At 23.0% G+C, this 14,099-nt stretch overlaps 1 protein-coding gene across 3 annotated transcripts in view; it reads left to right on the forward strand.

The window, feature by feature from the left end:
- The window catches only part of LOC122508070 (dynamin), a 49,262-nt gene that overhangs the window by 25,588 nt on the left and 9,575 nt on the right, over positions 1-14,099 (forward strand). For 2 of the 3 annotated variants that reach the window (XM_043621162.1, XM_043621163.1), the window contains 4 exons: positions 411-617; positions 3,197-3,372; positions 3,813-4,001; positions 10,539-10,640. In XM_043621162.1, the coding sequence (XP_043477097.1) occupies positions 411-617; positions 3,197-3,372; positions 3,813-4,001; positions 10,539-10,640 (674 nt within the window). The remainder of the gene's footprint in view (positions 1-410; positions 618-3,196; positions 3,373-3,812; positions 4,002-10,538; positions 10,641-14,099) is intronic. The other variant, XM_043621164.1, reaches the window with a different exon arrangement.

Below are 14,099 nucleotides of genomic sequence, written 5' to 3' on the forward strand. Positions count from 1 at the left end.
TCTGGAAATCAGGGAAAAATAAAATCAATTTTTTGTGGCAACCATGACCGTGTAATTAAATTGCTATACATATAAATATAAAATTGATAAATAAATATGAATTTTGTGATTCAGTAATTTTTAGAAAAATTTTTGTATAACAAATTTTTAAAAGCACTGAACAAGAAAAAAATTTAAAAAGAAAACAAGTGGGAACAAAAGGATTTAGAAGTTTTTTCACTCTTGAATCGAGACAAGATGTTAAATTGAAAATTTTTTTCTAAAATAAATATTAGGATGTGAGATTTTATTCTGCACTGCTTGGAATTTGAACTTAAAAATGGAAGTGAATTACATTTTGTTTTTGAAATGTAAAATTTATCGAATGAATAAAAATATAATTTTCTTTTTTTTTTTTTGATGAATAATAGGGTGGCTCGGAAGCACAATCGTCAATGGATCCTCAATTGGAGCGACAAGTGGAGACTATTAGAAATTTGGTTGATTCCTACATGAAAATTGTCACAAAAACAACGCGCGATCTCGTTCCAAAAACAATAATGCATCTTATTATCAACAATGCAAAGGATTTCATTAATGGAGAATTATTGGCACATCTCTACGCAAGTGGAGATCAGGTAATTTTTTCGTTTTGTTTTGTATTTTCGAAATTTTAAACTCCTTTCCTTTTAATTTCCATATTTATAGAAAGGTGATGAGAAATCCTATAATCCGAAAAGTTCCCTTTATCCTTTTGCTGTAAGTTTTATTTTATTTGTCGATAAAATGGTTTTTAATATTCTTTTTAATTGAATTAATTTATTTATTAATTAATGAATTACAGGCTTCGCACTCATCTACTAAAACCTACTACTTACTATTTTTTTTACGATTAGCTACTATTTTGATTATAAAACTATAAACTAAATTCGATTATTTTCAAGAATTTTAATATAAATTCAATTATTTTGAATAATTTTGATAAAATTTTTTAAGAAAAAGAATTATTTTTGCAAAATTTTTTAATAAAATTCCTTTAACGAATTCAATTATTTTTAAAAATTCGGATAAAATTTTACGAAACAATTCAAATTTTTATAAATTGTAAAATCGACCGCAAGAATTCAATTATTTTAATAAATAAGAAAATTCTTCTCAAAAATTAAAATATTTTCATAAATAATAAAATTCTTTGGAGAATGTCAATTATTTCCAAAACAATTTTTCATTCTTTACAAGAATTAAATTATTTCCAAAAGTTTTTAATAAAATTCAATATTAAGGTATTTGTCGCGCGACTGGTCACTCTCAAAAGTTTGTATCCGTTGACTGTACTTATGAAACGATTATATGAATGCGAGTTTCCGAAAAACTTTTGCGGACGTACAGTTTGATACACAGATGTTCTCAATGTATATTCATAACCTCTCGCATGAAAAACGATCGTGGCAACGTCGCAAGTTTGGCGTATGGCCGTCTTTAAAATTTCGCGCCAAAAGTAGCAGACGAGCTGTAGTATTTAACAAGCGCTATTGCCACGTTTACGAATTCACCTGTCATTTACAGTAAATGTTAAAATAATTTTTCAAGTTTGATGTTAAATATCTTTTAAACAAGACGGTGAAAAATTTTCATTTTTTTTATAAAAGTTCATTTTGGTTCAATAAATAAAACTTTAGTTTTTCTAAAAAATCTGTCGATTAGTATAAGTGCAAAAATTAAAAATCTGTGGTTTTCATATGGTTTTCCTATACCTTACATGTTAAAAATCGAAACTTTGATTTTATTTTTTGAGACTTACAGACGGTCAATTTTATTTTAATAGGCCTTATTTTGTAGATAAATATCCAAAGAATAATTATGTGAAATTTAAAAAAAAACTGTCGAAAACGAATTTACGCGACAAATACCTTAAAATCTTTAATTACAATAATTAACAAACTCAAGTAAAATTATTTTTAAAAAAATTCTACATTATTTTCAAAATATTTAAAGAAATTAGTCAATAAAATTCTTCTCAGAAATTTAATTATTTCTTAAAAATTTTTGGAAAAAATTTAATTACATAATTTCAAAATTTAGAATAAAAAGAACTAAATTTTCATTTAAAATTTAAAGAAATGAATTTATTTTCAATAGATTTAAAGAATTTAGTTAAATAAATTTCATTAATTTCGAAAAATCCAATAAAATTCTTTAGAAGAATTTAATTTTTTAAAAATATTTTAATAATAAAATTATTAATTACAATTTTTAACAAAATCGATTATTTTAAAAAAATTCAAAGAAATTCTTCAAAATAATTCAATTATATTATTTACAAAAATTTTAAGAAAATGTTTTGGAATTTACTTATTTTTAAAAATGATGATAAAATTCTTTATAAGAATTTAATTATTTTAATAAACAAACAAAAATTTTCGCGAGAATTCAATTATTTTTAATACAAATTTTATTAAATTATTCAAAATAATTGAATTCTTCTTCTATATTTTCATAAAATGATTTATTATGTAATTAAACAAATTTAATAAAAATCGTTGCAAGAATTTAATTATTTTTAATACAATTTCAAATGAATTCCTGGAAAAGTTTAATTATTTTCAAAAGTTAAATTAAAAAAGAAGAAGAAGAATTCCTTTAAAGAATTCAATTATTTTCAAAAATGTTGATAAAATTCTTATTCAATTTTAAGAAATAATCAATTATTCTATAAATTATTTATTTTTTTACTTAAATAAGTGAATTCTTGTGAAACTTTTTAATAAAAATTGATTTGAAAATAGTAAAATTCTCGTCAAAATTAAAAATGTTTATTTAAATTTCGAATTAATTGGAAATTTTTGTCAAATTTAGTTAAAATAAATTTTATATTTAAAAAAATTTATTTCTTTACTTTCAAAAATTATTTTTAAACATAATGGAATTTTTGAAGAATTCTAACTAAAAATTTGGAAAAATAATTAAATTTGATACAAATTTAGAATTGAAGTTATTACCAGGATAAGAAAAACAGTGAATATTTTTTATGGAAATTAAAAAAATAGAGAATCAAATTTTTGTCTTTTTTTTAAATAGAATAAAACGAATTTTTTTCAGTCTTAAAGACACTTTTTGCTACTTTTTGAAAACTAATATTGTATGCGAAGCCTGGAATTAATTAATTTATTAATGAATTAATTTTGCAATGGAATTAAAATTGAATGTGTTTGTTTAGTCGTCGATGATGGAGGAATCGCCGGAAGAGGCACAAAAACGTGAGGAAATGCTTCGTATGTATCATGCTTGCAAGGAAGCTCTTCGAATTATCGGCGATGTGTCAATGGCGACAGTTTCAACGCCAGTGCCTCCTCCGGTCAAAAACGACTGGTTGGCATCGGGTGAAAATCCAAGGTGACGATAGTTTTTACATTTTTTTTTCTCTTCTTTCTTTTATTCTTCACTAACTTGTATTCTTTTTTTTTCCTCCCTTTTACACTGTTCGCATTTGCAAATTCACTATCAAATGCCATTGATTCAGTCTCGGGTAAGATTCTTATTCTTTTCTATTGAAAATTTATTTTTTTTATGGTTTCAACTTTTTTTTTTAAATTTTATTTTCAATATTTTGAAAAAAGGTTCAAAAAAAAGTTTTTTTTCCATTCTGTGTAATGGATTGAGGAATTTATTGTTGTTTTTTTTTTTTGAAATGTTTGCATTTAATTTTGCTTGAGAAACATGTTGAATTGGAATAAAATTTTGAAGTGAAATTATACATAAATATAAATATTGGAAAAGTGGGGAAAAATATTTGGAAATTATTTCATAATTTGAATTTGAAAAAAAAAATTTAGGTTATCGCCACCGTCACCGGGTGGACCGAGACGAGGAGTTTCACAACCTGCGCCACCAGCGAGTTCACGAGCTCCACCTCCAGTGCCAGCCGGTGGTCGTCCAGCACCTGCAATTCCAAATCGACCCGGACCTGGCGGCGCACCACCCTCTCGGGGAAATCCTGGTCTACCTCCTCCCCTCATACCATCGTAAGTACTTTTGTTTAAATTATTAATTATTAATATTCTACAAAAATTGTTATTATTATTATTAGTAGTAGACAAAAGAAAAGCTCGTCCTTAAAACTCTCCACGGTTCTCAAAACTAAATTATATTCTTCTTTATCTTTCTACAAACGACACTCAATTCTTTTGATCGCTCCCTTATGAGCCGAACGAGAACTTTTAGAAAAGAATGAATTTAATTTTAATTTTTCGAATGTTGAATATTTTTCTTCTATAGTTTAAATTTAATTTCTTAATTAATAAAAAAATTAAGAAATTATTAAATAAATAAAAAGAAACAAAAAGAGTTAATAACAGGCGCCAGGCTTCACACTCATCTACAGAAACCTACTACAGTGAGTTCTCGCGAGTCGTTCAACTCACGAGTCGTTCAAACTCGTCAGTCGTTCAACAGCTGATCAGTGTCCGATTCACGAGTCGTTCAATTTCTGGTATGCGCGCGCTGGTGCTCAGTGCTGTGTAATTTAAACGGACCAAAGCCATTGAATATTGTGTCTTTCGGGGCGATAAATATGCTTCACACATCCCTGAAATCGCCTTGGAGGCGAGGCTTATGCGTTGAACGACTCGTGAGTTTTATGATCTTGAAAATTTTCGAGAATTGAACGACTCGCGAGAACTCACTGTATTTGCAACTTTTTTTACGATTAGCTACTATTTAGATACTTTTATTTTAAGGTTGTGACACTAAAAGCTACTTTTTTCTTAATTTGTTTGTGAAAATTATCACAAATTTAAATCTGATAATAGTTGAAATAATTTAATTTATTAATTCTTTCAAATTTTAATACAATTATTCAAAAATTTAATTATTCTTTCTAATTCTAATAAAATTATTCAAAAATTTAATTATTCTTTCAAATTCTAATAAAATTATTCAAAAATTTAATTATTCTTTCAAATTTTCATAAAATTATTCGAAACTTCAATTATTTCCAAACATTTTAATAAAATTCTTCGCAAGAATTCAATTATTCAATAATAAAATTCTTTAAAAGAATCCAATTCTTTCCAAAAAATTTCAATAAAATTCAATATTAAAATCTTTAATTACAATAATTAACAGACTCAAGTAAACTTATTTAAAAAAAACAACATTATTTTCCAAAAATTTAAAGAAATTAGTCAATAAAATTCGACTCAGAAATTCAATTATTTCTTAAAAATTTTAATAAAATTTTTTAATTACAATTATTAACAAACGAGATTATTTTAAAAAATTGAGTTATCTTTTTAAAAAATTTAATTAATTTCAAAATTTACAATAAAAAAAACTAAATTTTCAATTAAAATTATTAAAAAAATTATTTATTTTCAGTAAATTTAAAGAATTTAGTCAAACAATTTTAAATAATTTCAAAATATTCGATAAAATTCTTTAGAAGAATTCAATTTTTTAAAAATATTTTTATTAACTGTATAATAATAAAATTATTAATTAGATACAATTTATAACAAAATCGATTATTTAAAAAAAGAAATTCAAAGAAATTCTTCAAAACAATTCAATTATTTACAAAAATTTTAAGAAAATTTCTTAGAATTGAATTAGTTTTCAAAATGATAAATATAACTTTTTATAAGAATTCAGTTATTTTAATAAACAAACATACATTTTCTAGAGAATTCAATTTCTTAAAAATTGTTTAATTACAATTATTAACAAACACGATTATTTTAAAAAATTAAGAGAAAATTTTTGAAAAAATGTACAACAAAAAAAAGTAAACTTTTAAAAGTAAATTTTCAATAAAAATTTTTAAAAAATTAATTTATTTTTAATAGATTTAAAGAATTTAGTCAAACAAATTTAATTAATTTCGAAAAATCCGACAAAATTCTTTAGAAGATTTCAATTTTTTAAAAATATTTTAATAAACTTTAATAAGAAAATTATTAATTACAATTTTTTACAAAATCGATTTTAAAAAAAATTCAAGAAATTCTTTAAAACAATTCAATTATTTTTAACACAATTTTAAATGTTTTAAATGAATTCCTTGGAAAATTTAATTATTTTTAAAAGTTTCATTAAAATTCTTCAAAACATTTCAATTATTTACAAAAATTTTAAGAAAATGTTTTTGAATTTAATTATTATTTTTAAAAATGATGATAAAATTCTTCTTAAGAATTCAATTATATTTTGTAATAAACAAACAAAAATTTTCGCGAGAATTCAATTATTTTTAATATAATTCTAATTAAATTATTCAAAATAATTGAATTATTGTTTTCAATTTTCATAAAATGATTTATTATTTATACATATTTGTTGAACACAAGTTTTTCAAGTATAAATAATTTAAATTAGAAATTTTTATAAAAAAAGTAACCTTTTGAAAAATTTTAATTAATTTTTTTGAATATAGTAAAATTTTCGTAAAAATTTCGAATTAATTTGACTTAAATAAGTGAATTCTTGTGAAACTTTTTAATAAAAATTTATTTGTAAATAGTAAAATTCTCGTCAAAATTAAAAATGTTTATTTAAATTTCGAATTAATTGGAAATTTTGTCAAATTTAGTTAAAATAAATTTTATATTTAAAAAAAAAATTATTTTTTTACTTTGAAAAATTATTTTTAAAAATAATTGAATTTTTGAAGAATTCTAACTAAAAATTTGAAAAATAATTGAATTTGATAAAAATTTAGAATTGAAGTTATTAGCAGGATAAGAAAAACAGTGAATATTATTTATGGAAATCAGAAAAATAGAGAATCAAATTTTTGTCTTTTTTTTTAAATAGATTAAAACGAATTTTTTAGTTGTGAAATTTATTTTTTTTTATATCCAATTTTTCACTACTTTTTTTCATTCTTAAAGACACTTTTTGATACTTTTTTACAACTAATTATTTGAGTGCGAAGCCTGTAATAATAAAAATAGACTAGAATGAAAGAAAATAAATAAAAATAGAAACAAAAAGAATGAATAGTGTCATCTCGGCCTATAAGGGACGAGAAGTTGAGTATTGTAGTGAAAACTTTATTATTGTGTGTTTGTTTATCGGGGCTTTATTGCTAACTCGACTTTCTATTGCAGGCGCCGACAATAAGTCTTCACATTAACACATCTGTTTGCTACTAATCCATATATAATATATATTTCAAAAAAAAAAATATATATATATCTGTTGCATCTAGTCATTTATCTCTAACATTTTCTCGTTATTGCGTTTCACACAATAATGACAAGCTTTGTTCTCACTCGTTATTAACAACATCAATATTTATTAAATTCAGATTAATAAATATGCAACATCGAGGTGTAATAATTGCTGTCGTTAGAAAGAAAAAAAAACGGGCCTAAGAAAAATTCCCCCCCTTTCATCACTATATATATATATATTATGTGTGTGTACATTTGCACGAAAAAAAAGAAACAGTTTTTTTGTGAAATCGTCTGTGAGAGGAAACAATCATATTGCAGCTATATTGTCACCCGTTTTCTTTTTCTGGACCATGCACTTCTGTATTCATTCATATTTATCTCACAGTTCAAGTCGTTTTCAAAGAATCATTAAAAAAAAATGCAATTATAAAATTAATTAATTAATAATTCATAAAATTAATTAAATTAATAAAATTCATAAAGTTAATAAAATTAATAAAATTAATAAAATTAATAAAATTAATGAAATTAATGAAATTAATGAAATTAACAAAATATTAAATATATTAGGAAATTTAGAAGTTTAGGATAATATTTGAGGATTTTAGTTTAAAATCGTAAAAGTAGATAAAAAGGATTTTTACATATTTTTCTTAAGTCTTAATTTTAAATAGAATTCAATTCTTTTTAAATATTTTTATGGAATCATTTTGTCAGGCATTTTATTGAAAATAATAATAATTTTTCCGAGGTGATAGTTAATTTTATGCAAGTCCTATATGACAAAATTCTTTTTTTTTTCTATCAAGTTTAGAAAAATGAGGAAAAAAATGTATATTTTAAATAATATTGATTAAATTTTACGTGGGGTAATTAGATAAATTAAAAATGATTCTCTAAAGTAAAGAGAGAAAGAGAGAGTCGAAATAAAATATTGTAGAGAATGATTGTTTATTGAATTGTATATTAGTGTCACGATGACAGTTTGTATATGCTATTTATGTACATATATAATTGAAAATTATATCTTTCGACTATTTTTCAGGCCTTGGATATTTCGACTTTTTGGATTTTTTTCCATTAATTTCGGAAACGGCGACTTTTTTTCGATTTTCAAAAAAAGGGTTATTTTCGACTTTTCTTCAAAAAATATTGTGACAAAGTATCATTTTTTTGTATAAAATACAAATACCTTCGTATATTTTAGAGTCAAATGTTTATAAATATTTTTTTTGGGTGATTTTTCGAGAGATAATTAAATATTCATAATAATATAAATCATTGTAATGAATTATTTGTAAATAATTGAAAATTGCTTGAATAATTGAAATTTTGCAAAATTTTATTGAATTTTTATTTTTGTTATATTTTTTTTAAATTCAATTCTTTTTCAATATTTTCAATTGCAGTCTTTCCAAAAATTCAAATATGAAAAAAAAAAGATTAAAATTGTTTAAAGAATTTAATTTTTTACAGCATTATTATTATAATTTTGAAGAAAACAATTATTTTCAAAAATTTTATATTAAAATTCTTCAGAAATTTTTTTTTAATATTTTCGGGAAAATTCAATTATTGTCTATTATACTAAATTTTAATTATTTGGAAAATTTTTCAATTACATAATATTAAAAGTATAATTTTAAAAAATCTATTATTCAAAAAATTGTTTAAAAATTTTTTTAAAAATATTTTTAATGAATTCTTTAAAAAACTGTTTTTAAGAATTTTTTTATTACAATTTTTTTTAAAATTCAACTATTTTCAATTATATTTTTCGAAAAAATTCAAATATACAAAAAAGAAACATTAATATTATTTAAATAATTTAATTTTTACGGAAATATTATTAAAATTTTGAAGAAAACAATAATTTTCAAAAGTTTTTTATTAAAATTCTTCAAAAATTTTTTAATATTTTTGAAAGCGTTTTAAAAAATTTAATTATTGTCTAAAAATTTTACTGAATTTTTAGGAAATTTTTTAATTATATAATATTAAAAGTATAATTTTAAAAAATGTATTAACATTAAAAAATTATTTAAAAATATTTTTATAAAACTAATTTTAAGAATTTTTTTTATATTTTATTTAAAAATTTAATTCTTTTCAAATATTTTCAATTATTTACCTTAATCACTAAAAAGAAATTTTACAATTTAAAAAAATTGAACTTTTTTATTCAAATAATTGAATTCTCAAATCATTTTCGTAAAATGATTTTAAAAAATGATAATTTTTCAATTAATTGACAATAATTTAAAGAAGAATTTAATTCAAAAATTTAATAATTATTTTTAAATATTTTCAATTATTCACCTTAATAACTAAAAAAAAATTTACAATTTTAAAAAAATTGAACTTTTTTATTGAAATAATTGAATTTTCAAATAATTTTCGAAAAATGATTTTAAAAAAATGATATTTTTTCAATAAATTGACAATTAATAATTTGGAGAAGAAAGTTTAGTTAAAAATTCTCAAATAGAATTAAATTATCGAAAGATTAAAATACAAAAATGATATTTTTGTGACAATATTGAAGAAAAGTCGAATTTTTTTTTTTTACTTTTTTTGAATCTTTAGTCGACAAAAACAATATTTTTCGCCACTTAAAGTCGATCCAAGGCCTGATTTTAGAATTAAATGTTTATATTTAAATATAATTGGCGAGTTCTATTGAACGCTTACTAACAGCATGACATTTTGCTTTTTTTCAAAGTTTAGAATAGCTTCTTCTCGATTTATTAACTTTTTTTTTTATTATTATTATTGACATCGTCTCATTTGGGTTTAAAAATTGGTTAAAAATTTGTTGAAAACTTCGTTATTGTATAAGGCTTTTAAAAATACTCCCCAATATTGCAAATTTAGATTTCCGTTTCATTTCTATAGTTTCATTTTTTTGTGGTGGAATCGTTGTTTTTGCATTGTAGACAAAAAAAAAAAATGTCGGTGCCTGCATGGATTTTCAAAATTTACTTTTGGAAATATTGATATTATATTAATATTATTTTTATTATTATTATATTGATAATAAATAATTTATTATTAATTGGCTTCTTAATTCAATGATAAAATAATTTTTACTTGAATTAAGGTGCCAATTAATTTTAATAATAATTTCTTATTAATTAATATCAATATTAATTGGCTCCTTAAATTCAATTATGATGAAGTAATTTTAATTTGAATTAAAATTTTTGTTTATTTTAATTCATTATTCAACTATATTGGAATCTTGATTTGTAATAAATCAAAAATCGAGTATTTAGCAAAACGAAAATATCGAAAAAAAATTTCTCGTTTGCTAAATGCTGTGTTAATGAGGACAAAGAAAAAGGACAAGAATGATTGTCTCTGTAAAAACGTAATGTTGTTTAGTCGCGGGGGTCCGGGTGGTCTGCAGCAGAGAGTAACGCAAGCTGCTACCCAGGCTGCTACGAATGCTGCTGTGAACGAGCTGATGGATGCTTTCAGGATGAAGTAAATAGTCTCACAGACGCATAGCTTTTTTTTTAAATTTGATTCGAACTTTCAAAGAAAAAGTCATTGCCCTCGAATTTGTAGCGCAATCTTTCTTTCTCTTTAAAAATTATTGGAAATTGGTATTTGGAAATATTTATAAAATTTTAATTTTAAAAAGTGAATTCAAAATTTATTTTTTGTACAAAAATTTTAGTTATTAAATTTTTTTTTACAAAAAATTTTTACTTTTTTAATTATTACAGAAAGTCTTTTCTGTTTTCTGCTTTCAAAAAGCAGTTTTAATCTGATTTTTAACTTTTATATTCATTTTCTATTAATTGTGTTAATTTTATTATTGTTTTTATTATTGTTTTATTATTGTTTATTTTTATGTTTAAATTATTAAATTTATTACTAATTTAAATTTCCATTTTAAATATTTTAATTATACAATTTGATAAATGCATTTTTAAAGGCGCAGACAAATCTCGGTGGCTGCCTGCAGGAGTTGTCATGGTAACACATGAGAGTGAGAGAGTCGGAAAATTCAACGTACATGTTTCTTCTCTCTCACTCTTGTGCGTTACTATGACAATCTGCGCGCACGCGCAATAGAGCTGTTACTACGCCACGAATATTCATTTTTTAAAATTGGTTATTCCTTTTAAAATTTTATGAATATTTTCTTTTGGGAGATGGATATTTATTTTTAACTGGGATTGGTCATGGTAATTTTAAATTAATAATATTCGAGAGAAAGAGTCTTAACAAAGTTTTTTTGAGAGTAATTTATCATACTGTCTGCATGATTATTTTCAAAGTGTTCAAATAATGAAAAAGCTCTTCTATTTTTAATGCAATTTTTCGCGTGTGTTTAATCCGAAAGCCTTTGCAATTTCTTTATAAGAAAAAAACAAAAATACTCAATTGAGTTTATTCCAATTTAATGCATTCCAAATTAAGTATTGAAAGAAATCATGAAATCACTATTTTGATATTCTTAAAATACTGAAAAAAAGTGATTATTACCTTTTATAAATTTTGATAGTTTTCTCGTTTTTTATTTTAGAGATTGTAGATTTGTTCTTTTTTTTTTTTTGTTTACAATTCGATTATAATTGTAAAAATATAATTACCTAGAGTGTAATTATTGTATTTGTACAATGAAGTTTCTGGATAGTTTTTTTGAATCGGTTTTTTGTTGAATTGATAATTGAAATTAAATTATTGGAATATCCTGTTGATATAATTGTGACCGCTGCGCCTGCGCGCAGGTTGTCATGGTAACGCATGAGAGTGAGAGAGTCAGAAAATTAAACGTACTTCTTTTTTCTCTCTCACTCTTGTACGTTACCATGACAACCTACGCAGGCGCAGCAGAAGCGCGTCAGAAATGATAAAAAATGATTAAAATGTATCAAATAATCGAATTAAAATATCAGAGGGACACTAGAGATTTAATATTGAGATTCGAATGAAACTTATTTGACACTAAGTTTATAGATCCATGACAATTTACAGTTCCTGTAAATTTAATCATAATTTTAAATGAGAAATCGCGTGTTTTTTGCCCGTGTATGTATGTACGTGAAATATTTTGTTCCAAGAGAAAAAGCATTTATTAATTATTATTTTTTATTATTACATGTTGATAAATGAAACGCAAGCATTTATATTTTTTACAAAAGTATTTTTTCTTTATGGGGGAAAAATAAAAAAATGTCATGCTGTTGGCAATGTTCTCTGTAAAAATTTTCTCTCAGTTCACGCATTTATAGAAATATTTCTAGATAATTCATTCAAATTATCAAATCAATTTTCATTTACAAACATAAATACCTGGAAAACAAATTTTGCAACTAATTTTTTTTCAATTTCAAGAAATTTCTTTAATATGAAATATTAAATGAAAATGAGGAATTAATATAAAAATAGAAATCATTAAAAAAAAAGGAATAATCATATGAAGTTCTAATACTTTTAAAAAAAAATTCACAATCACAAATCGTCCGCTGTAAAATTCCACGCATTTTCTGTTTGTTCTAAGAAAAAAAAAACTGGAAAACGAAAAAAAAAATACTAGACTTCGAGAAACTTATAATTATATTTAATGAAACTCGTATAAATTACTCGTATAAAACACCATAGTTAAAACGAAACCAAAAAAAATAAGAAAAAAAAAATGAATCCACGTGGAAAAAAATAATGAAAACCGTGCTCAGACATAGGATGTGATATAGCGTAGAATATTGCTTAAGGGATTTTGCATGAAAATCCTGGATCGCGAATTTTTCTCTTTTTCTGATAAAAAATAGTCCTTAATAATGGCGTTAATAAATAACAAACAAAAAAAAAAACATGGAAAATAATATTCAAATTGTAATGAGATAAATATATGCAACGAGTGTCACCGCTTTGTAAAAGAAAAAAAAAATGTTTAGCCTTTTTTGATTTTTGCTAAAATGAATCCATTTAGACACACGGCCTTTTTAGAACTTTGCAGAATTATCTATATACTCGTTGCAATAAAATATTTTCTCTAAACTTTCTTATCATATCAATAATAAAAAAGAATTCTATTTTTCTCTCCTCTTTGAAATTTTTGAAAATAGATTTTTTTTTCTACTTGTGATGCTTCTGACAAGAAATTAAAGATAATTCACCTAGAATTGGCAATGGTCCTGGTGGTAAATGTCCTAACTAAAAGTTGACATTTATAAGAAAAGGATAGAGATATGTCCATCCTTTTCCAACTAATGGCAACTTTTTAAGGACATAACCTTAAATTTCTAGGTCCAGTTCGACGCGAAAAAATTATTACCAAAATCTTTATGGATTAAAATACTTAATTTTTCTTTTAAATTAGCAAATTTAGTAATTTTCTTTTTTTATACATAAAGGGATATAAATTTGTTTCTAAATATATATATTTATGTATAAAATGTATAATGAGAAATTTGTAAAGTTTAGAGAGAATAGAAATAGGCTTTGAAGGCAGTTAACACACACACACACCTCGAATTCAAATCAATAGCAGTGTCTAATTATTATTATGTATGTACATAAGAAATAACGTCTATGATGTTCTTGCGCTGCGCAGATTGTGTTGATCGATGCGTGCTCAACGAACGAGTACATTTTGACTGGCAGATTGTATACAATATGGACAAAAAAGTAGGTCGAGGCCGTAATCAAAGTGCGATTAAAAATTTTATTTTTCACTATAGAACTATAAAGAAATTTTTTCAAACATTGTCCCGAACATGAAAGAAAAATGGTCCATTCAAATATTTCCTTTATTATTTGCATATTTTTCTTTTTCTTTAATTACAACAAATAAAACTTGTAAAATTTCTTCAGGCAAAGAAAAGTACCTAAAAAGCAAAAAATTTTAGGGTTATGGAATTTTAGCCATGGAGCTTAAAAAATAGGAAGCGTGAGATAGAAAGAGACAGCTATTGTGCTAACGCACTTTCT

Source organism: Leptopilina heterotoma, unplaced genomic scaffold, assembly GCF_015476425.1.
Source record: "Leptopilina heterotoma isolate Lh14 unplaced genomic scaffold, ASM1547642v1 Lhet_52, whole genome shotgun sequence".
NCBI classification, from domain to species: domain Eukaryota; kingdom Metazoa; phylum Arthropoda; class Insecta; order Hymenoptera; family Figitidae; genus Leptopilina; species Leptopilina heterotoma.